This window comes from Dipodomys merriami, unplaced genomic scaffold (assembly GCF_024711535.1).
Source record: "Dipodomys merriami isolate MVZ:Mamm:240054 unplaced genomic scaffold, mDipMer1.0.p SCAF_121, whole genome shotgun sequence".
In the NCBI taxonomy this organism is placed as follows: domain Eukaryota; kingdom Metazoa; phylum Chordata; class Mammalia; order Rodentia; family Heteromyidae; genus Dipodomys; species Dipodomys merriami.
The window spans coordinates 2,900,260-2,925,447 of NW_027202505.1; the positions used below are offsets into that span (position 1 = coordinate 2,900,260).

The 25,188-nt window shown below is 39.2% G+C and overlaps 1 protein-coding gene across 3 annotated transcripts in view; it reads right to left on the reverse strand.

The window, feature by feature from the left end:
* Window positions 1-25,188, reverse strand: part of Ccdc30 (coiled-coil domain containing 30) — a 103,694-nt gene that overhangs the window by 77,596 nt on the left and 910 nt on the right. For all 3 annotated transcript variants that reach the window (XM_070017168.1, XM_070017167.1, XM_070017169.1), the window contains exons 2-5: window positions 13,198-13,388; window positions 11,446-11,535; window positions 10,278-10,431; window positions 4,733-4,804 (exon numbers count right to left, since the gene is read on the reverse strand). In XM_070017168.1, coding sequence (XP_069873269.1) covers window positions 4,733-4,804; window positions 10,278-10,431; window positions 11,446-11,535; window positions 13,198-13,230 — 349 coding nt within the window. In that variant the 5' untranslated portion in view covers window positions 13,231-13,388. The remainder of the gene's footprint in view (window positions 1-4,732; window positions 4,805-10,277; window positions 10,432-11,445; window positions 11,536-13,197; window positions 13,389-25,188) is intronic.

Below are 25,188 nucleotides of genomic sequence, written 5' to 3' on the forward strand. Positions count from 1 at the left end.
GGCTCTCTGCACAGGACAGCTACTAGATACAAGTTCAGTCACTGAAAGTGTTGTACTTCTCACATTACCTTAGTGAGTTGGACTTCTTGAGAGCAGAGTTTCCAGCAATAGAGGCTCTTCTAAGAAATAGAATTTTAATACTTATGCCTATTATTGTCTCCTTAGTGGCTAGGAGAGGGCCTGGAGGCTGGAAAGAGCTAGGATGGTCTGGGCATATGGGGATACTTGGAAGATTCAGGAAAACAGCTAGTTATACTTTAAAAAATGACTCCACCATTATCACAAGTCTGTTGCCATAATAGTGTGTGCCAGCTCACGGCAGTCCTGGGGCACACATGGGTGCATGCACACATAGCATAAATACAAAACCCAAAGAAAATATCATTACACACACCACTAGCCTACAACTTGTTTTCTTTATGTGGGAATATATCACAGATATGGATATATGTCAATGCATAAAGTTCTTGTTTTTTATGTCTTTTTTTTAATTGAAAAGGTGATGAACAGGAGGGTTACAGTTACATAAGTAAGGCAATAAGTACATTTGTTTTTAATCATTGTTACCTCATCCTTCTTTATCTCCCACTTATCCCTTCTTATCCCCTCCCCTAGTTGTAATGTTAAAATCCAACATAGTGTCAAATGAATATCAATGCTGTGGTTCATCCGTTGTTCTGCTGTTTCTGTGATTCCCTTTCCCTTTCACATATTGTGTTGTCTATTATGCAAAACATGACATACAAAAAACTAAAAGAAATGAAGAAAGAAAAAACAATAAGACACTATGTTGAAAACGAACTTTACAACTTTGGCGTGAGTGGAGGGGAGAATAGTTGTGGAGGTGGGAAGGAAGGGATGATAGGGGAAAAACAAAGAGGAGGCAACAATGCTCGATAGGAAATGTACTCATTACCTTGCTCATGTAACTATAACCCCTCTGTACAATATTTTTACAATAAAAATCATACAAAAATACAGAAAAAAGAACAAACTGTATACAGGGTCTAATGAGAACCTCTTGTTTCCATAAGTTGTAGTTCATGTTAATATGCTTCGTTATATATAGTCCTTTGCATTAGCACTTTGGTTATTGAGATTCCCTGTTAAGAATATCATATATATATATTCTAGTTCTTAACAAATGAGGGAGATCATGTAACCTGTGTTTTTTTGGGTCTGGCTTACTTCACTTAATATAATTTTTTCCAAGTCTTTCCATTTCCTTATGCATGGAACAATGTTATTCTTTCTGATGGAAGCACAGAATTCCATTGTGTATATGTGCCACATTTTCTTGATCCATTCATCTACTGAGGGGCATTTGGGTTGGTTCCATATCTTGGCTATGGTAAATAATGCTGCAATGAACATCATCGTACTGGTGGCTTTAGTGTAGCCTTGTTTGTGACATTTGGGTAAATTTCCAGAAATGGGATTGGTGGTTCATAGGGGAGCTCTATGTGTAGTCTTTTTTTTTGGGGGGGGTCCAGTCATGGGGCTTGAACTCTGGGCCTGGGCGCTGTCCCTCAGCTCTTCAGCTCAAGGCTAGCACTCTATCTACCACTTGAGCCACCGTGCCACTTCCAGCTTTTTTCTGCTTATGTGGTGCTGAGGAATCGAACCCAGGGCCTCATGCATGCTAGGCAAGCACTCTACCACTGAGCCAACTTCCCAGCCCCTATGTATAGTCTTTTAAAGAACCTCCACACTGCTTTCCAAAGTGGTTGAACAAGTTTACACTCCCACCAACAGTGTGGTAACATTCCCCTTTGGTCACATCCCTGCCAGCATCTGTTGTTAGAGTTCTTAATTATGGACATTCTAACTGGTGTAAGGTGGTCAATGTATAAAGTTCTATGACATATATTTTTTTATTCATGGGGGATTTAAGCTAGGGCCTTTGTATGGTAAGAAAGTGTTCTACTACTGAGTCACATCTGTCTATCAATCTGTCTATCCTTCCTTCCTTCCTTCCTTCCTTCCTTCCTTCCTTCCTTCCTTCCTTCCTTCCTTCCTTCCTTCCTTCCTTCTATTTTGGCACTGTTGGGATTTGACTCAGGACTTCTTTGCTTGCTAGACTAGTGTTCTAATCGCTTGAGCCATGCATCTAGCTTGCTTTTTGCTGGTTATTTTCAAGATGGAGTCTAGTAAACTTTTCTCCCTGGGCTGGCCTTGAATCATAATCCTCTGCATCTCAGTTTTTTGAGTAGTTAGAATTAAGGTGTGAGCCACTAGTATCTAGATGTTATCCTTGCTAAAAGCTGCAAGATAATCATTGTGAAGTCACTTTTTAACTAACTCTCTTCTGTGTGTGTGCATGCATGCATGCACCCTTGCACGTGTGTACATATGTGTATATACACCAGCACTAGGTCTTGGACTTACAGCCTTGAGCTCTCCCTTGACTTTTTCACTTATGACTGGTACTATACCACTTGAACCACACCCCCAATTCTGGTATTTTGCTGGCTAACTGGAAATAAGTCTTGAGATTTGTCCACTTGGGCTGGCTCTGCACTGAGATCCTCAAGTCCTAGCCTCCTGAGTGACTAGGATTATGGGTGTGAGCACTTATACATTCTAGATAAGTCTGTTTGACTATCCAACAAGCTATTTGCTTACACAGTGTACTTTCACAAGTGGGTCCCTAACTCACTGGAATTTTGGTAATGTTGTTGTCTGGTTTTGGTATCAGAGTAATGTTGATCCCTTAAGCTGAGTATTAGTGCCTCTTTTCTATTTTCTGAATGAATTTATGCGAAATTACTATTATTTACAGCTCACACATTTGTTAACATTCACTAGTGAGTCCTTCTAACTTTAGGACTTTCTTCATGCATTATTTTATTTGGTGGTAGTGTGATTTGAACTCAGGGCCTCTCATTTGCTAGGCAAGTGTTCTACCACTTCAGTCATGCTCCCACCCCATTGTTATTCTTTAGTTATTTTTCAGATGAGGTCTCATACTTTATGTCCAGGCCTGAATTCAAATTGAGATTAAGGGTATAATCTACAATGTCTAGCTTATTCCTTGAGATAGCGTCTTGTTAACTTTTGGCCAGGGCAAGCCTCAATCTATGATCTTGCTATCTTTGCCTCTGAAATAGCTGGGATTATAGGCATAAGCTATTACACTTGGTCCTTCATTGAGGATTTTTAACTACAAGTACAACTTTTAGTATAGCTGGGGCTATTCAGTTGAATTTATCTTAATATCAACTTTCTGTTCACTCTGGGTTTGTTTTACTTCTTCTGGGTTTTGGGTATACATTTAGATCACTTCGTGTCCTTTCTCAATTTTTAGGGTGAACAGTAACTTCTCTATGATTTCTTTTAAGCACAGAATTAGCTGTGTTCTACATGCTGATAGTCTCATAGTTTAATTTTCTTTATCTCAAAATATTTTCTGATATCTTTTGCCTTTTTTCTTCTGAGGACACAAGCTTTAAGAATCTTATTTTTTAAATATTTAAGGGTTTCCCAGATGGATTTCCATTACTGATTTTTTTGTTTCATTATAGTAGAAGGCAAAATTTGTATGATTTCAATTCGTGTTTTATGAACCTGTTTGGTGCTGTTCTGTAACAAGGTAGAGTTTTGATATAGTCTGATAGAGTTTTGTATAAATATCAATTAGACTATATAAGATAATAGTAGTTTTAGGTCTGTCATATCATTGCTGATTTATATTTCCTGCCTCATTGGGATTTTATTTTTAGTCCTAGCTCAGAGAGCAGTGCTGATTTTATAACTATGTTAATATATTTTGAAAAGGAGGGTATAACAATTTTGGACTTCTTTAAAACTGATGAACATATTTTACATTCTTTTTGTAGTTGTTACCATTGATAGCTGTTATTGATAGTTGGTAGCATTTTATCTAGTCAATCTATACTCATATTCTATAGTCTAACCAATTAATTCAACACTGATTCCATGCCTACTGGCCTCCAGTGAAAGGATATGTATGAAATATTGTTAAATGTACTATTGGTCCTGATGGTTCTAATAAATATGTATTTGTGCTGATCACGGTGATTTTTAATGAATTAGTTTATTAATTATCTTTAAGTAGTTGTACAGAGGAGTTTCATTTCCATATGTCAGTTTATGAGTACAATGCATCTTGATCAGTGTCCTCCCTTTCACCATTCTCTCCCAACCCTTGGCTATGAAGAATTCAAATACCTGTTCTGACATCTCATGTAGCTAATGGGTAGCACACCTGGCCCTATGTCAATTCAGTTTCCTTACCTAAGAAAGGAGGATAATAACACTCACTGAGCGGGATGGTTGTGAGGATCAGAGGTCATACATAAGAAATCCCTGCAGAGTGCCTGTACAGAGTAAGCAGGCAACAGCAACGACAGCAGGGAAGCTGATTGTTTGTATTATTATTATTTGCCAGTCTTGGGGCTTGAACTCTGGGCCTGGGGGCTGTCCCTGAGCTCCTTTTTGCTCAAGGCTAGCTATGTACCATTTGAGCCACAGTGCTACTTCTGGCTTTTTCTGTAATTAATTGGGAGATAAGAGTCACATAGACCTTCTTGCCCAGGTTGGCTTTGAACCACAGTCCTCAGATCTCAGCCTCCTGAGTAGCTAGGATTAAATAGCCATGAGCCACCAGCACCCAGCTTATTGTTTATATTATCAAGCAGCATTACTTACAGCATCATTTAACAGCTATTATTAGTGAATCCTAATTATTCTGTCTGCTAGAAGAACTTACCACTTTCTTTCAGTTTCATCAGACTTTCTTTCAGTTTCTCAATTTCTAAGTGAGCCTTCTCAAGTGCAGACTCTGGAAATAAAAAAAGAAGAAATCTTTGTGTAAGAAACAAATGATTAGGGCTGGGAAGGTGGCTCAGTGGTAGAGTACTTGCCTTGCATGCCTGAGGCCCTGGGTTCGATTCCTCAGCACCATATAAGCAAAAAGAAAAAAGCCGGAAGTGGCACTGTGGCTCAAGTGGTAGAGCGCTAGCCTTGAGCTGAAGAGCTGAGGGACAGCGCTCAGGCCCAGAGTTCAGGCCCCACTACCGGACCCCCCCCCCCAAAAAAAAAAAAGAAAAAAAAAGAAACAAATGATTAGTATAGTAAGAAAATTTCAAATGACTCTGTCACTCTTTAAAGCACTGTCTTTTGAGTTTTGGCATGAATGTCACTTCCTCTAGGAAGCTTTTAGGATTTCCCTCTTGGTGCTCCTACTGTATTCTACATTTTCCCAATCACTGAACAGCTCATTTCAGAATTGCCTCTTCCTCACTCTTCTACCACCCAATGACATGCTGAAGACTTCAGATTACTGAAAGTAATGGGCACAGCGGCAAGTTTGAAAGCATGGTTCTATTTGTGTAATAAGAAATAATTAAAAACAATCTTTGCAATCAATAGAAGTCATGCATCACTTAACAATAGGGAGATATTCAGGGAAACTGGAGATTTTATCATTGTATAAGTATCACAGAGTATATTTTACTGTACACAATGTTATTACTTAATATAATCTTGGGGACTGTTGTTGTATATGTAAGCGCTGACCCAGAAAACCACTCGGACACATAGTCACATAGAAGAAAGAAGTGTTTAACGTCAGCTAGAGGCTGACAGGCTATCTCTCCTGGGATAGAGAGAAACAAACTTCTCTCACAGCAGTAGAGGTAGATATAGTGTCAGGAGTCTGAGAGCAGAAGAAGGGGGTGGGGCAGGAAATCTTCGTAGACATAGCTGGACACTGTAAATATCAGACAGCCAGGGCAGGGCATTCTATAGCTGGCACGTAGCAAAGTCAATACACCTTACAGTTGTCATATAGCCTGGGAAAGCACCCTACAGCAGAGACAATACATTTTATAGCTGGCATCTTGCACTTATACACTAGAACCAGCATGTGACTGGGACTGGGCTTCTAGACTATGTTATTGATGCAGCAGGGGTCAGTGGGAATAGGCAACTATGGACAGGCCTGGCCTGTGGATAACCCAGGGTAAAGGCCGTCAACCCAAAATAGGAGTGAATGAGCTTATAGTATATAAAATCTGTCATTGATGTGGCATATGACTGCACTAAAAATTTTGTGAATAGTTGCTTCAAATGCCCAAAAAACAGATATTCAGTAAACAGCTTTTGGTAACAGTCAAGAATTATACAAGGGGGGCTGAGAAGGTGGCTCAGTGGTAGAGTGCTTGCCTTGCATGCATGAGGCTCTAGGTTCGATTCCTCAGCACCACATAAGTAAGAAGAAAAAAGCCGGAAGTGGCGCTGTGGCTCAAGTGGTAGAGCGCTAGCCTTGAGCTTAAGAGCTGAGGGACAGCACCCAGGTCCAGAGTTCAGACCCCACGACCGGACCCAAAAAATAATAAATAAAATAAAATAAAAAAATTGTAAGGACAGCTGAACCGTATTTAGAAAATATGTAAGGGCTGGGAAGGTGGCTGAGTGGTAGAGTGCTTGCCTTGCATGCATGATACCCTGGGTTCAATTCCTCAGCAACATGTATAAACAGAAAAAGCCAGAAGTGGAGCTAAGGCTCAAGCGGAAGAGTGCTAACCTTGAACTAAAGAGCTGAGGGACAGTGCCCAGGCCCAGAGTTCAGGCCCCATGACTGACAAAAAAAAAAAAAAAAAAAAAAAAAAAAAAAAAAAAAAAGAAAAGAAAAGAAAAGAAAAGAAAAAAAGAAGACATGTGATATTATATTACAGTCAATTGGATCTGTGTTTACTAATCGAGTATCCTTTGTCTCCTGTGATCTCCCCAGCAGCTGAGGGGCAGCATTGTCAGGATGAAAGATCTTCTAAAAGGAAAAGACACACGTGATTGATTGATTGATTGATATACCAATCATGGGGCTTGAACTCAGGGCCTGAGTACTGTCCCTGAGCTTTTTTGCTCAAGCTTAGTGTTCCACCACTTTGAGCCACAGGGCCACTTCTTGTTTTTTGGTGGTTAATTGAAGATAAGAGTTTCAAGGAGTTTCCTGCCTGGGCCAGCTCTGAACCACAGTCCTCAGATCTCAGCCTCGAGTAGCAAGCAGTACAGGCAGGAGCCATGAGCATTGGCACACATGACCTTGTAGATCATTCTGGATCACAGAATGATCTATTTTGTTTTTAGGTCTGTTTTGTTTTTATGCTCACAACAGTTGGTTCTTTTGATCAAATCCCATGATACCTATTGCATTATTTTCTGATGTTGTATAATAATTTACCATAAACATAGTTGCTCAAAATAACATCTATCTATTAGGTCACATTTCTGTAGGTCAGAAATGCAAGCATTTATGGCTGTGCTCTGGCTGGAGTCTGACAAGGCTGAAATCAAGGTACTGGCCCGCTTGTGCTCCTCTCTGTAGTCTTTGGGGGAGAATCTACTTCCAGGCTGATTTGGGTTGTTGGCCGAATCTAGTCCTTGAAGTTGTGGAGCCAGTTCCTTTTCAACCATCAGCTGACCATCTCTCTTGATTTTTAGAGGTTGACAGCTTTCTTTGCCTTATGGTCTCTTCCATCTTCAAAGTCAGCAATGGAGAATCTCCCTTGTGTTAAATTCTAATCACACTTTGACTCCCTTTTGCCTGGAAAAGCCCAGTCCTTCTTAAGGACTCACCTGGTTAGATCAGACTCACCCAGGATACTTTCCCTTTCCTAAAACCACTTGACTTTGTACTATAGCTACGCTTGCATACTTCCCAGCAATATCTAGGTTATATGTGACTGGTTAACTGGAAAGAGATGGGTGTATTCCAAGGGGAAGTGCTCTTGGGTACCACCTTAGATTTCTGCTTAATATATCTATTTTTATCTAGGTTATATGTGACTGGTTAACTGGAACGAGATGGGTGTATTCCAAGGGGAAGTGCTCTTGGGTACCACCTTAGATTTCTGCTTAATATATCTATTTTCTCCAGATTTTATGATATTTTAAGTTTTATGGCAGCATGATTTACATACAATAAAATCACCCATTTTGAATCATTGAGCAAGTTGATGGTTTTTTAAAGCATATTTGCAGGTGTGAAGCCACCACCATAATCTAATTTAAAAATATTTTCATCACCCGTAAAGAAATCTCCTGTCCAGTCGATCTCTAGTCTCACAACTAGTCCCAGGCAACTAACAATTTACTTTCTCCTCCTCTCCTCCTCTTCCTCCACCTCCTCCTCCTTCTTTTTCTTCTTCTTCTTCCTTCTTTCTTCTTCTTCTTCTTTTTCTTCTTCTTCTTCCTCTTCTTCTTCTTCTTCTTCTTCTTCTTCTTCTTCTTCTTCTTCCTCTTCTTCCTCCTCTTCTTCCTCCTCTTCTTCCTCCTCTTCTTCCTCCTCTTCTTCCTCCTCTTCTTCCTCCTCTTCTTCTTCCTTCTTCTTCCTCCTCTTCTTCCTCCTCTTCTTCCTCCTCTTCTTCCTCTTCTTCTTCCTCTTCTTCTTTCTTCTTCTTCTTCTTCTTCTTCTTCTTCTTCTTCTTCTTCTTCTTCTTCTTCTTCCTCCTCCTCCTCCTCCTCCTCCTCCTCCTCCTCCTCCTCCTCCTCCTCCTCCTCCTCCTCCTCCTCCTCCTCCTCCTCCTCCTCCTCCTCCTCCTCCTCCTCCTCCTCCTCCTCCTCCTCCTCCTCCTCCTCCTCCTCCTCCTCCTCCTCCTCCTCCTCCTCCTTCTTCTTCTTCTTCTTCTTCTTCTTCCAGTTGTGGGACTTGAACTCTGGGCTTGGGAGCTGTCCCTGCGCTCTTCAGCTCAAGGCAAGCATTCTACCACGTGAGCCACAGTTCCACTTCTGGTTTTCTAGTGGTTTATTGGAGATAAGAGTGTCATGGCCTTTCTTGCCTGGGCTGGCTTTGAACGGTGATCCTCAGATCTCAGCCTCCTGAGTAGCTAGGATTACAGGTGTGAGCCACTGGCAGAATCTACTTTCTATCTGTAGATTTGCCTTTTCTGGATGATTCAGATAAATTTTTTTACATAATACATGATATTTTGCATTTATTTCTTTGCATTTATGGCTTTGAGATTCACCCATATATTAGGTATAAAATATTTCAGTTCTTTTAACTGACAAATGTAGTATTCCATTGTATGAGTGTCAGGGGTCCCCATGATCAGCCATAGGTTTGGTGACTTATTAAAAGGATCCACATGGGCTGGGAAGTTGGCTCAGTGGTAGAGCGCTTGCCTTGCATGCCTGAGGCCCTGGGTTCAATTCCTCAGCACCACATAAGCAAAAAAAAAGGCCGGAAGTGGCGCTGTGGCTCAAGTGGTAGAGCGCTAGCCTTGAGCTGAAGAGCTGAGGGACAGCGCCCAGGCCCAGGCCCAGAGTTCAGGCCCCACGACTGGACCCAATAAAATAAATAAATAAATAAATAAATAAATAAATAAATAAATAAATAAATAAAAGGATACACAGGACTCAACATATACTCACAGGTAAAAATTACTACAGCAAAAAAATTTAAAGCCAAAATCAATTTCATAGCATGTTGTCACATATCTATAATCGCAGCTAATGGGGAGGCAGAGCAATGTAAGTGTGAGACCTACCTAAAAAACAAACTAAAAGAAAGTGCTAAGGGGCTGGGAAGGTGGCTCAGTGGTAGAGCACTTGCCTTGCATGCCTGAGGCCCTGGGTTCGATTCCTCAGCACCACAGAAGCAATAAGAAAAAAGCCGGAAGTGGCGCTGTGGCTCAAGTGGTAGAGTGCTAGCCTTGAGCTGAAGAGCTGAGGGACAGCGCCCAGGCCCAGAATTCAGGCCCCACGACCGGACCCTAAAAAAAAAAAAACCCAAAGAAAATGCTGGGGATGTGACTCAAGTTGTGAAGTGTTTACCTTAAAAGTGTGAAAAAAGAAGGCAAAATTAGCTATGGAAAAAGCACTGAGCATAGTCCAAAGGAGACCAGTAATTGTATTCTCATGCAAATTAGAAATGTATAGATAGAAATACCAAAATACATGTTCACAAATGTTCACAGCAGGAGAGTTCATGACAGACCCAAAGCTAGAAAGTACACAAATGTCCACCTTCAGTAGTGGATTGGGGGGTGAGGAGGAGAGTATAGAGCTAGGGAAGGAGTAAAGGGATGCTGGGATGCTAGGAATCCTTCCAGGTGAGTGCAGTACCTTTACAAGTCCTGCACTTTCTGTCAGGCATGTTCTAGTGCTTCAGTAGAAAGTTCTGGACTACAGAAAAGAAGGCAGTGTGTCAGACCACTCTGTATTCACGTTAAATGACTTTTCACTTCAGTGAATTCATGCTGACTCAGGAAAAACACCGCCAGAAATGGTTACTTGAAACCAGGGCATACCTAACTTCTCCACTTCTTTCTCTTTCCCTTGCAGTTCATCTGTGAGCTTCTGGATCTCCTTATTGGCCAGCCCCATCCTCTTCATTACTTCTTCCACACCTTGCTCGGGGCAGGTTTGTGATATTTTATCTTTGTCCAGGTCTCCATTATGAGTCTGAAGTAAAACTACTGTTAGTAACAACAACAACAACAACAACAAACCAGCAAATGCATTCTTGTAACATTCTGTTATTTATTATAATGCTTAAAAGATAATAAAGTAGCAAATAATATTTCACTTATATGTGATTCTTTTGTTAGGTAGAATCATATAAAATTGGTGACATGTGATTGTTGTTTACTTGTAAATGTAAATTTCATATGGTTGGCTCTAACATACTTTAGAGACATTTACATGATTATGAAAAACAAATTTAAATAGAAAAATGAATATATGGCAAAAAGAGAGATGGTACATTAACCACCATGTATAACATGTTCTCCTATTAAACATTTTGTTTAATTTCAAAGTATGTACATCATTAACAAGGCTTAACTTATGCTAGAGTTCTTTGTTCAGAAATTATTCTTAAAGATTTCAAAAGCTGAAAAACTCAACTTCAATTACATTTTGCTTTTATTTCTTTTTTGCTAGTCCTGGGGCTAGTGCTTTACCACTTGGAGCCACAGCACTTCTTCTGGCTTTTTTTGTGTGATTAATCGGAGATAAGGGTCTCATGGACTTTCCTGCCAGGCAGGGCTGGCTTTGAACTGTGATCTCAGATCTCAGCCTCCTGAGTAAGTAGGATTACAGGTATGAGTCACCAGTACCTGGCTTTTAAAAAAATTTCTTAAAGAGAACAAATATTGTACAAACCCAGGTCCTTGTGTATGGCAGGCAAATATTCTACCACTGAATCACACCTCTAACCTCCAATGTGATGCCTTAAATGATATGATATTATTATACTGCCTACATACACTTTGACATATTCAATAAAAAACAAGCTATTATGTTAAACAGATAACTTATTTTCCCCTCCAATATTTATGTGTTCATAATACTTTTATGCCCAGTTTGACCACGCTTAAGTATGCATCTACATGTTTTAATATATTCAGACAAATTCAAGGCAAAAGCCATTTGTTATTAGAAACTGTAATTAAGTAGAAGAATATAATTTTTGACCTCACTCAGACTGTTTTTACACTGCTGCCCAGGTTCTTGATGCTTCTGATGTTCTCTTTGCAGAGGCTGATATGTTTCTTCAAATTTCTCCTTATCCAAAATTAAAAAATAAAGTAAATATCAATCAATATTAAAGCTAATGTTATTTATACCCAAACCCCACGAGGCCAGCCAATACATTTTCAACAAAGCAATATTGATTTCGGAAGAGACAAAAATCTTTACTCTTTTGATAAGCCTATAGAACAAAGAGATAGGTAGTAAATCTGTAGTATTTATGTTTCATGTGAAAGTGATTTAGGAAAAAAATACCTACAAAGTTTCGTAGAGAACCTATAAAGAAAAAAATGGCTTGTATTACAACCTGACAAAGGTTAAAAAAGGTTAAAAAAGTTAAACACACTTGTCAAATGACTCTGCCACTCCATTCCTTGGGACAAGCACAAGAGAAATGAAAGCAAATGAACTTTAAAAAAAAAAGAAAGCAAATGTCCATAAACACTAATAGATGTTACAGTACCTTAGCCGAAAAATCACAGAACAATCTCACTCATAAACTGAGATCTAAAACATCTTAAACATTTTTCTTAAACCGAATACAATAATTTTTAGAAATAATACCACATCATGAACACATGGGCTGATCCCAGGGCTGACTCTTCAGATCTATAACCAAGGCAAGCATTTGTTCATTCGGAAATGTATTTATGACTCTCATATAGACCAAGGACATATACAGGTACCAAATCCAAATTCTGTGTGTGTGTGTGTGTGTGTGTGTGTGTGTGTGTGTGTGTGTGATTCAAGGGGCTTGAACTCGGCCTGGGCGCTGTCCCTGAGCTCTTTTGCTCAAGGCTAGCACTCTACCACTTTGAGGCACAGTGTCACTTCTAGTTTTTGAGTGGTTCATTGGAGATAAGAGTCTCAGGGTTTCTTTCCTGCCCTGGCTGGCTTTGAACTGTGAGCCTCAGATCTCAGCCTCCTAAGTAGTAGTAGCAGGATTACAGGAATAAGCCATTGATGATGGGGTTTCCAAATTCTTTAACTTAGCATATGAGTCTCTCTTATCAGGCTAGGGTTCCTGACAAAATATCCAGCATTTTTGAACAAATCTCCAGCATATCTCAGCATTCAGTCATATGACCCAATATGAATTAAATACTCTGTGCATTTTTCAGAATGCCTTTACTGGGTTAGCACCTAATCAGCCTTCAAAGCTCCTTGCCATTACTTTCTCTGGAAGCCTTTGCTGGTCTCCCTGCCCATCCTCTCAGCCCTTCCCTGGAGTTTCCTGGCCTTCTGTGCCTCCTCCCATAAAACTATTCATACTGAACCATAACCACTAGCTTACTTCTTTCCATTGGTTTTCAAGTTCTTGAAGGTCCAGGTCATGTCTAATTGACCTCTGTTTTTTTTTTTTTTTTTTTTTTTGTAGTATTGATGTTTAAACTTAGAGTCTTGCACTTTTCAGACAGGTGTTCTAGTCCTTGAACCATGCCCCCAGACCTTTTGGCTTTAGGTATTTTTTAGATAGGTTCTCATACTTCTGCTGAGGCACTCCACAGATTGCAACTCTACTACCACTTTCTAATTCACTGGGAGTACAGGCACGTACCAATGTGTCAAGTCCCAAATATGTATCCTGAAGCACAATTCAACTGGCTTCCTGATATTTTAATGTATAAATAAATAAATGGATGCAGGTAAAATTGGCTTTCTTCTTATTCAATTATCTAGTTATTTTTTGAATACCTGGGGAAAATATTTCTGTAGGTTACTGCTCATTGTCTTTGAGACTCTGGCTTGGAGTCCACAAGTTCCAAGTTCCCCAAGATTGTACTTCTCTCTACCAGTACATGTGCAATCTGTTCACTGGGGCTTCTCAGAGCTATTTTGTACAAATCTTCTTGATACAACATTTTCAGTTTTCTTTATTAGGACTTCTGTTAGGAAGAAATAACAAAAAAGTGTTAAAGGAAATACAGATGGATAACATAAGATATTGAAGTTCTTAGATTTTAAGAATCAATAGCAGGGTGCCAGTGGTTCATGTCTGTAATCTTAGCTACTCAGAAGGCTGAGATTGGAGAGGTTGTGATTCAAACCCAACCCAGGCAAGAAAGTCCATGAGACTCTTATCTCCAATAAACTACTCAGAAAAAGCCAGAAGTGTTTCGGTGGCTCAAGTGGTAGAGCCCTAGCCTTGTGCACAGAGAGGCTCAGAAACAATGCCCAGGCCCTGAGGATCCAAGCCAAAAAAAAAAAAAGAATAAAAATAAGCCATACTGATATTATCACCTTCTTCCTCTCTTCCTAACATGCTTGCAAACTATCAGAAACAAGCCCCAAAACAAATAGCGGTAAAAAGGCTCTCTACAGCAGTAGGCTTTCTCATGGCTATGGAGCTTTCCATCTCATAAGAGGGCAAGGAAATTTTATTAGGCACTCAAGTTTGAGTTAACTTATATTTTTATTGTTTTACTGAGCACTTGTTATGTGGCAGGTATTGTACAAAGCAGAAAATCCAGGAGCTAAGGAGCTAAATCAGAGGGTATGGGCAAGGAGACCAGAAAAGGCTTTCAGAAGAGGTAATGTTGAAGAATTTTGAAAACTGATTAGGTCCTAGCCAGGTGAACAAGCTGGGAGAGACATTTCTGGGAAAGGTTTGACACACATGTATCTCAATCTTTACTGCAACCTAAGGAGGTCAGAGCAATTCTTGTCCCTGTTTAAGCTATGAACATGCAGACAAGAAACCAAACAATATGTCCAACGTCACTCAACTAATCCTGCCTGATAATATCCAGATATCTTGACTTCTCAGCCCTTTTGCCAGTTAACCTATACTTCTACCCCACGTCAGACACTCATTCCACAGTAATTTCCTAGGCTTTGTCATGACCACTACTGGTAGTGTCTTCTCAGTCTCAAGCATCCTATCTTCTAACCATTACTTCCTGTGTACTTCTAGCTGCTCAGTATCAACAAATTTTCAACATACCATAAACTACAAGCTATTGGTCTTACACACTTTATAAAGTTCCTTATCCTGCTCCTTTTCTCATTTGCATTGCTTTGTTTTGGTTTTTTTTTTTTTTGAGACATGGTCATGCTGGCCTCAAACTTGTAGTCCTCCTGCCTCAGTTGTGCAAGGGCTGGGATTACAGGAGTGCATCACTGTGTCTGGTTCTCATTTATTTTTACCCAGCTTAAACCACATGGTCCACAATTATAATCCCTCTATTGAAAATATTCAGAATTCTCTTGTCTGTCTTTCTTTCCATTATAATTGCTTGGCAAAGTTGTAGTCTGTTTAAATACAACTCTCCAGAAACTGCAGGGCTAGAGAATACAGAACAGCCAGCAGTTTGGTATGATTTTAAATTCATGTCCACTAACCCTAAGTGACATCTTAACACTGCTCAGAAATCATCTATATATCCCTTCTTACCCTCTTTCTCTCATTCCTTATACACTTGGACTATTATTTCACTGCCTCTTTTTCCTCTAGTCTCCATCACCTCCTTTTCCATCCTCATTTTCATCTGATCAACCTACTTCCTATTTCACTGAGAAGTGAAGCTCTCCAAAGAGAACTTCCACAAGCTCACCTTATAAAATCTACCAACTCCTGCATATTCTTCCCTCTTGCAAAAAAAAAAAATAATGAACTTTCTATACTTCTAAAGCCAAGCCAGCCATTCCATCCTCCTACTTTTCAATCCCTTATTAGCTAATTTATATTTGTAGGAAGATGTTGGTAGTAGAATAATGGGATGCATTGGACCCTATTCCTTTTCATCTTTTTTTCTGGCCCTGGGGTTTAAATTCAGGGCCTGGGTGCTATCCCTGAGCTTTTTTTTTTTTTTTTGTTTAAGGCTACTGCTCTACCACTAGAGCAAAAGCTCCACCTTTTGGTGATTAATTAAAGATAAGAGTCTCAGACTTGGGGCTGGGAAGGTGGCTCATGGTAGAGTGCTTGCCTTGCATGCCTGAGGCCCTGGGCTCGATTCCTCAGCACCACATAAGCAAAAAGAAAAAAAGCTGGAAGTGGTGCTGTGGCTCAAGTGGTAGAATGCTAGCCTTGAGCTGAAGAGCTGAGGGACAGTGCCCTGGCCCAGAGTTCAGGCCCCACGACCGGACCTCTCCCCCCAACCCAACAAAAAAAAAGGGTCTCAGACTTTTCCTGCCCATACTGGCTTTGAACTGAGATGTTCAGATCTCTGCCTCCAGAGTAGCTAGGATTACAGGGATTACAGACATGAGACCCTGATGCCCGGCTCCTTTTTATCTTTATTTTTTGCCAGTCCTGGGGCTTGAACTAAAGGCCTGGGCACTGTCCCTAAGCTTCTTTTTTTTTTTATTGTGATAATACAGAGGGGTTACAATTACATGGGCAAGGTAATGAGTACATTTCTTATCAAGCATTGTTGCCTCCTCCTTTGTTTCCCCTTCCCAACCCTTTCCATCCCCCTCCCCCCACCTGCCAAAGTTGTAAAGTTCGTTTTTTGACATAACAACTTGTACATCTCATTCTTGCAATGGGTCAACCTGTATCCTTATTTAAATGATATTTTTTTGCCCTTCCCCTCCACAAATTATACCAACATCAAATACAGTGAAAGCAGGGGTTATACCGTGAGGGAGGGACATACAAAGCAACAAAGAAATCATCTTATAAATATGTTAGAAAAAATTGCATGAAAGAAAAAACATTTGAATACTTATCCTGGGGTTCATTTCACCTAACATCAACTTATCTGACCTTTTCTGCTTGTCTCAGACATCTACTAGTTATTGCAAATAAGGGAAACCATGGGACCTATGCTTCTTTGGGCCTGGCTTACTTCACCCTAGCTTCTTTTGCTCAAGTCTAGCACTCTACCACCTAAGCCAAAGTGCCATTTCTGGCTTATTCTGTTTATATGGTACTGAACCCAGGGCCTCAGGCATGCAAGTCAAGCACTCTACTACTAAGCCACATTCCTAGCTTTCCTTTTTATCTTGAAGACAGCACTTTTGGGCTAACTAGTGGAGTACTTGCCTAGCATGCAGAAGGCCCTGGGTTCAATTACTAGCAATTCAGAAAAAGAAAAGGGAGGAAAGGGGAAGATGAGGGGAGAAAAAGGGAATAGGGGAGGAGGAAGTGAAGGAGGAAGAGGATGAAAAGGAGAAAAATTAAAAGAGAAGGAGGAGGAAGAGCAGGATACTTGGAGGGGACTGCTTCCTCTATATTGCTTCATGAAGCTTTCTTCCTAATCAAGCATTATAATCATCTTAGGGACATCCTTCATCTAACAAACTTAAAACAAAATCTTTCCATCTAATGTTCCCCCTCCAGCTTCTACTCTATTTCTATATTCTTCTTTAAGAAAAACTTCAAAAAAGGATAAGCCAACCATGGTTCTCCTCTTCCTCTCCTACTATCCTTTCCATAGTCCAATCTGGATTTCTTATCTACCAAGCCACAGAAAGAGCCCAAGTTCACAATAATCTCTGCGTGGCCAAATGCAGTGATCACTCATCAGTTTCCATTCCACATACCTATCCTGGTATTTGACTCCATTGTTTATATTTTTCCTTAGTATAGTCATCATTTCTCTGCTGGGATTCCCACATTCTTCTGGGTTTCCTTTCTTACGTGCCACTCCTCAGATTCCTTCACTGACATCTCATCATTCCATTCTCTAATCACTGGAATGTTCCTGAACCCAGCCCTAGACATCTTGCTTTCTTTATATTTGCTCTCTGGGTCATTTGCTGTAAGTAATGCCAAAGCTTTAAGTATTAGCTGTATGTTGATGATTGCCAGAAATATATCTCCAGTTTGCCTTGCATTCCAGACATGTATGCATTTGTCTGCTTGGCATTTTCACATGGATGTCTAATATATGCCTCAAAACTTAAACTCTTCAAAAGCAAACCCTTCCTGTCTCACCTAGGCAAAGCATCCCATATTTCTTCTACCTGAGTAGTTAGAAATGCAAATCTAGCTGCTCAAGCCAAGAAGCTTTGGGTCAACAGTAACATCTTTTCCTTTTCTTCCATTCCACATCAAATCCACCAATAAAATAAGTAATCTCTACCTTCAAAATATATTATTTGGTAGTGAGAAAAAGTTTTATTTATAAAAATATTTAGGACACAACTCAGAAGATCTATGTAGTGACTAGGAACAAGATATATTTAACAAATTATCTCATCTTTTTCTATAAGATTTAGTAAGTATGACAGAGCATAGTAATCTTTAGAAGCAGTAAATCTTTTCTGTACTGGAAATGGGACCTAGGGCATAGTTCTTTATTACTGAATACTACTAGCCCTCTTAAATTTTGATTGGATTTGTAGTTTTATTTTAAAGTAAGCAAGAATAGAATGAGCTGTAGGACTTTACTTTCAAGAATATAGTATCATGAAATTTACATAGTGATGTGAACACGGGTATTTACAATCTTTTTTTTTTCAGAGTTACAGTATTGATGCCATAATCAAATCATTGGCCAAAGTTTTAAACTGCCAGATTTTCTAGACTAGAGGGTGAAGAAGTAGCATTTCTATTGTATCTTTACTGGAGCTTGTGGTGTAAGTAGCTGCCATCAGGTAAATGCTTTTGCCCAGAAGAACACTGTAGATCTGTTAATGTTAGAACTAAGAGGAATCCTGACATTAAAAAAAAAACTGGGCTGGGAAGGTGGCTCAGTGGTAGAGCGCTTGCCTTGCATGCCTGAGGCCCTGGGTTCCATTCCTCAGCACCACATAAGCAAAAAGAAAAAAGCCGGAAGTGGCGCTGTGGCTCAAGTGGTAGAGCACTAGCCTTGAGCTGGGACAACACCCAGGCCCAGAGTTCAGGCCCCATGACCGGACCCCCCCTCAAAAAAAAAAAACAACCCTAAGTTAATAATCTCAAGGTCCATTCTTATCAGAAAAAGGAATATACAGAGGCTTAGGTAAAAACCACTACAAAGTGTTTTTTCCAGTCCTGGGCTTAAACTCTGGGCCTGGGCACTGTCTCCTAGCTTCTTTTGCTCAAGGCCAACACTCTATGCCACAGCACCATTTCCAACTTTTTCTGAGTAGTTTTCTTGAAGATAAGAGTTCCATGGACTTTCTTGCCGGGGGGCTGGCTTCAAACTGTGATTCTCAGATCTCAGCCTCCTGAGTAGCTAGGATTACAGGCATGAGCCACCAACACACAGCAAGTTTTGAGTTTTAAGGTGATAGCATCTTTTCAGAGCTATAGAACCTGAAGAATCCATAGACAGTACATAGACAATGGACAGAGTCAACAATGAAAAAAGAGCTTCTGACTAATGAAAATGGGGGGCAGTAGAAAAATATTTACAAAAGAAAAACATGTTAGGAATGAAGGAATCTTAATCAAAGGTTAAAAAATTATTTTAACCATATTGAGGGAATGTGCTGATTGTCTGACTCATGTAAATGTTACCCCTCTGTATATCACCTCTATAATAATAATAAATTTTAAAAAATGTAATTTTTGATTAAGCATTTGTATTGAGACATATTCCTGGGAAAAGAAAACCTTGTATTGTGCAAGACTAATCACTAAAAATAATGAAGCTACCTTTAAAAAATTGGGACAAACAACTTTAAACTTTCATCATTGTATTACTAGGGTGCTGTAAAAAAATTTATGTATACAGAAATACATATTGACACTAGGTCAGAAAGAATCTTCTGTTTCTTGCAATATGATAGAGTGCAGTCCAGAAAAAACTTTCCTACTGAAAATAACTAAGAGTGCTGGGAGAAATTAAAGCAAACTCATTATATGAATAAAAGTAGATGCAAACTTTAAAATCAACAGAGGAAAACTCAATATAGTCATGAAAAGCAAGAAAGAATAACAGTGCAGAACATAAAATACATTATATGAATGACAACTTTTTCTGTACTAGAGATTGAAAACAAACAATAATAAAATTTCTGTTCCATCCACAGACCATTATAAAAGGAAGTTCTAAAAAGAAAATGATTCCAAACATCTGAGATGAAAATGCTAAGCAAAGACAATATATGTCTGGTAAATATGATCACATATAACAACATGCAAAATAAGACAACTATTCTAAAGAGATTCTATCTGTATTTTTCCTGTAGCTTTGTAGTGCTTCATAAATAGTTTATGAGTTCTTAATATACTGGTGAAAGCATTACAATGCAGCAGTCTGGCATATTGAGTATTTTGAGATAGAGCCACTTGAAAAACATCAGTTATATGATCACCTGAATCTTCTATTTCTTAAAAGCATGAGATGAAATTCCCATGGGAACGATGGCCTTCCTATATTAGAAGGAGGGCAACATTCTCCTCATTGACTATAGAAAGTTGAGGCCCAGAGAATTCTGAACTGACCTAGCTATACTAACTCCTGTATTTGGAGCCTTTTCATATATCCTGTTCAGTGATTGACTTCAATAGCTTCTTTAGGTCTTTATTTTCTTAGGAGGGTTCCTGTATCACTTAAGAATTACTTTAAATGAATCTGTATGCTTGTCTAATCAATATGTCTTATGTTAATTTCTCAGGCCCGGCAAAAATATTAGGCACTTTACAAGGTAGGTATTATGGAAGCATAGAAACAACTAAGATGAGGCATGGTCCCTGCCCCATCGGAGCTGACAAAGGTAATTATAGCACAAGATAGTAAGTGCTGGAAAAGATGCTGCAAGAAATTACTGCCTCTCACATGCACACTTCACATTATTTCAGAACACGTACTTTAAAAATGACAGGCAGAACATCACTTAAAACACTACAAGTTCTTTTCTTGGCAGTATGGGTGGAAAATCTATAGTAATTTCCCATTCCTTTTACCTTTATTCATGTTCCAAATGTTCTATTAATTGTAGAGTATTAATGTTTAAAATTAGGAAAACATTAAAATCAATGGAATGTTTTTCTTCCCTCTGTGAAGTTTCAGGTATCGTTTGTCTATTCTTCCACCTAAGAAGAAACAATGCATTTTTCTTATCCTGAATCCACAGCTCATATTTTAACCCATATTAAAGATGCAGTCCATGAAAGAGCCACTGTTGTGATTATAAGCTGAGAAATGAAGAGCCGTTCACTCTTCCTCAGTGAGGTTCTTTCTCTACGCTTGCTCATTCTCATGTTCTCAGACACTGTTTTCCATAGATAGCATCAGGACATAACAGTAAGAATGTGGATAGTCATCATCTCTCATTTTTTTCTATTAACATACCAAGTTTAGGACATATGGTTTAGGACATATGGTCATGATACCCATAAACAGAAAAGTCTACAAAATAAAGTTGCTTTATCATTATACTAGAACTGATAGATTAAGATGTCTGAAATACTAGTAGAAGATTACTTTTAAATTATGTTTCTGGTTAGTATAGCAGCCTTACAAAAGTACTTTTATGTGGCTAATAGTCTGAAAGTTAGCTATGTGCTCTAGGCACTATATTAAGAACATCATGCCAGGTAACAGTGGCTCACGCCTGTAACCCTAGCTACTAAAGAGGCTGAGATCTGAGGATCACGGTTCAAAACCAGCCACTGGAAATGGCACAGTGGCTCAAGTGGTAGAGCACTTGTCTTGAGCTGAAGAGCTCAGAGACAGTGTCCAGGCCCAGAGTCCAAGCTCCACAACGGACAATTTTTTTTTTTAAGAACATCATATATTTGTTACCAGAGTCATATGTCTTATCTTACATTTTATAGATGAGCATGCAGGCTTACTTACAGAGGCTTAAGGGACTTGTTTGCTCACATAAGTGGTAAGGAGAAACATTGAAGTTGGAACAAATACAGGTAAAGGTAGCTGAGACTACAGTTATCCTTTAATTTATTCTTTCCTTCTTCCACAGAATTAAGACATTTAGTTTTTGGACTAACCACAATACTGCCTTGCTAACTGCTAGGTATAGCTGTATGATTATGCTCTAATCAGTGGGATGTAAATATAATTCTATACTGTTTCCATCAAGGATTCTTAAAGGGCCAAGTCGCTCCTTCCTCCTTTCAACTGACTGGAATTCAGACAGCCAAAGCCTGAGCAGCCTGATGATAAATACAGAACCATGTTGGGGGAAAATATCCTTGTCTCTGACAATTCTAAGATGCTGCCTACTTGTTACAGCCTTTCTTCTTGGTATTTTTTTTTTCTTTTTGCTTATGTGGTGCTGAGGAATCGAACCCAGGGCCTCAGGCATGCAAGGCAAGCGCTCTACCACTGAGCCACCTTCCCAGCCCCTTGGTATTTTTTTTTTGTTGCCAGTCCTGGGGCTTAAACTTAGGGCCTGGGCACTGTCCCTAAGCTTGTTTTTGCACAAGGCTAGCACTCCACAACTTAAGAGCCACAGTGCCACTTCTGGCTTTTTCTGCTTATGTGTTACTGAGGAATCACATGCAGGGCTTTATGCATGTTAGGTGAGCATTCTACCACTAAAGCCACATTCCCAGCCCTCTTCTTGATTTTTATATAATAAAAATAAATTTCTTTAGGGACTGAAGGGCTTCATACCTACTAAGCAAGTGTTCTCACACAGTTAAATCTCTAGCCTGGCTTGTCAGTATTATTTTGAGCCTTCTGTCCCTCAGAGCCTGCCAATCCTAATGACTACAGGATTGTACTGAAAGTGTACAGAACCATAATAAATCCTGGGAACTAAAATGCTGCATAGAATTAGAAAAGAAGCTGGACAATCATTAACAGTCTCTTCTAAAGGACAGGTGTGGTGGCCTGCACCTGTAATCCTAACATTTAGGAGGTTGAAACAGAAGCCAGGTTTGCTCTTAGTGAGTTCTGGAGGTCAGCCTAGGCTACATAGCAAGACTCTTGCTTTAGAAAAAAAGCTCCTCTTGATCCATGAGGTCTTTTGTTTGTTGGTTTCCCTTGCTGCTTGACCTGGAAGGACTTTCTCTGCTTCTTCATCAGTAAGACTGAAAACAGCCATTTTGATCCTAATCCTATACAACATCCTAGTTAAATAAGCCCTTCTACTTTTATATCTCTTGGTTAATTTTTTTGGTGTGCCAATCCCAGGGCTTCTGTGCAGGGTTTGGGTGCTATCCTTGAGCTGTCTTGTTCAAAGCTAGTGCACTACCACTTGAGCCACAGCCTTACTTCTGGCTTTTTGGTAGTTAATTGGAGATAAGCATCTTAGAGACTTTCCTGCCTGGGATGGGTTCAAATGAACTAGAGATCTCAGCTTCTTGAGTAGCTAAGATTGCAGGTATGAACCATTGGTGCCCAACTTGATTCAATTTTTTTTTGAGACAGTTTTTCGTTACCCAATGGATTATGCCCTCCTCTGCATGTACATTTCTACACTTGTATGTAAAGTGGATTAGAAGTAGGAATACAAATAGGAAAATCCTAATCTTTGAGGACTGATGAGAAGATGCAAGTTCCAGAGACCAGCATATAGGGTAAGAGGGTAATATAAAGTGAGTTTATTTAAATCAATGCTATGTCCAGTTGAATAATAAACAACTCTGCTTGAACAATCTATTCATTTCCCCTCTTCCATAATTAAAAATCACCATCACTCTGTTGATAAATCCTGGATGTAATCTCAAGCCCTCCTCACTCCATCCTTACTCCCTTATTCCTACTATCACAAATGGTATCACAAACTATACAGCTTCTACTACCTCTCCCATCATCTTCTACTTCATCTTCTATGCCCATTGGCTTAGTTTAAGCTCTGCTGACTACCTACTCATCAGAATGCAACAGCATTCTTAACTGATATTCCTGTTGCCAGGCTGGGCCTTATCCAGTTTGCAGTCTGTGTTCTGCAAAGCTGCCACATGAATTTGCTCTGAATGCAAATTACTTGCTGCTTCACATTCTTACTGCTTTCAAACAGAGCTCAAAACCCTTAGCTTCGCTCCAGAAACTCCACAACGAAGTCCCTCCTGTCTCTCTAGTCTTCTCTTCTGCTCCACATTACCGGTAGCCTTTCAGGCCACATAATTATTCTGTCTTGCTCTTATATTTCCTTGACTTTGGACAATTAGATACCTCTGCCTACGATGGTATTATTACATTATAAAACAAGCATTTTTCCCATGGTTTGAGACTTGGTGGTTGAGAGATTTTAAAATCTAATGCAACAGACCTTGAGGTATCCTTTAACTTATAAATGCCCTGACATCTAAACTATATCTAAAATTGCCCACCCAACAAAGTACACAAGAATATTGTTCTCTACAAGGTAGAGAAAGAAGGAATGCTCACTTAGCATTGTAAGGAAGTGCATCCTGAAAGTATTTTTAGGTCTTTAAAATCTTGTAGAAGAAGGAGGTAGCAAATTGAAGTGTCCAAGCAAGCTGATATAGAAATGGAATTATGAAGGGAAAGAGAGTCAGGAGAATGGGTACAGTCATTTCTACTTGTTATTTTTTTCTCCTAGAAGGTGCCTTTCAATGACCATACTGGATCAAAACTGTACCTCATACAGCAGCAAAGACTTTACTTTGAATATAAATGGTCTCTAAATGACTCTAAGGAACATAGTAAAATAGCCTGGCCACAAAAATGGGAATATCTTGTCAAGCAAGTTTTCATCTTATCCCTTCTTTCTTCCTTCCATGTAAATACAATTTGAACGCAGCTCTCTTAAATATATTATATAGCCTTTTCTCCGTTCAAATTCCCAAGTGAGAAGTATATTTTTTAAAAGTTGAAAACAATGTAGCAATATGGCAAATATTCAACATATAAAATTAAGTGAAAAGATAAAATGTACATCCTAACTATGTAAAATTCCACACGTGAGGGGATTGACACAGATCAGAAGAATTTGTCCCTACTGTCACCTTGGGTTGGTAATTGTTTTCTGGACTGTCCTGCACACAGTAGGACATATAGCAACATCCTTAACCTCTGCTAACGAGATGCCAGAAGTACATTCCCAATTGTAGTAACTAAAACTGTTTCCATACAATGTCTCTTGGAGACATACATATGCCATGATAATAGGAAAAATTAATTTTTATTAGTTTTGTCAATGATGATTGTTCAAGAAATGGTTTATAAAATAATAGTATCTTTCTTCAAGAATTAGTTTACTTAGCTCCATTTAATGTGAAAAATTTTAAAAAGCAGAATTTCTTTTTTTCTGAATTGTCATAGAAGACAAAGCTAACTTTTTCATAATTTGGAAATATGACATGACTCTAGACATAACACAAATACTTCAATTGTCCTGAAAAAATCAAAACATACAAAATTATTACCCTCCTTATGTATCTATTCAAAATGTATACTTAGCTAGTTGCTGGTGGATGAGATCTGAGGATCCAGATTCAAAGCTAGCCCAGCAGAAAAGTCAATGAGACTCCAATAAACCAGCAAAACACTAGTCAGAATGTATGGCTCAAGTAGTAGACCACCAGCTGTGAGTGGAAAAAAAATAACCCTAAACTAGTGTTTAAGGATCTGAGTTCAAGCCTCAATGCTGGCACATAAAAAATGAGTATATATTCAAATAATTTACATTTAGCTAGGTGTGGTAGCTTACACTGTATTCTCAGCTATTTGAGAGGCAGATGGATGATTGGTTCAAGGCCAACCTGGGCAAAAAGGAAGACCCTTTTCAACAATAAACTGGGCATAGCAGTACAGGTCTGTCATCCCAGCTACAATAGGAGGCATACATAGGAGGAGTGTAGTTTAATGCCAGCCAGGGGCAATAATGTGAGACCCTATTCCAAAATAACTAAAGCAAAAAGTTCTCGGGCCA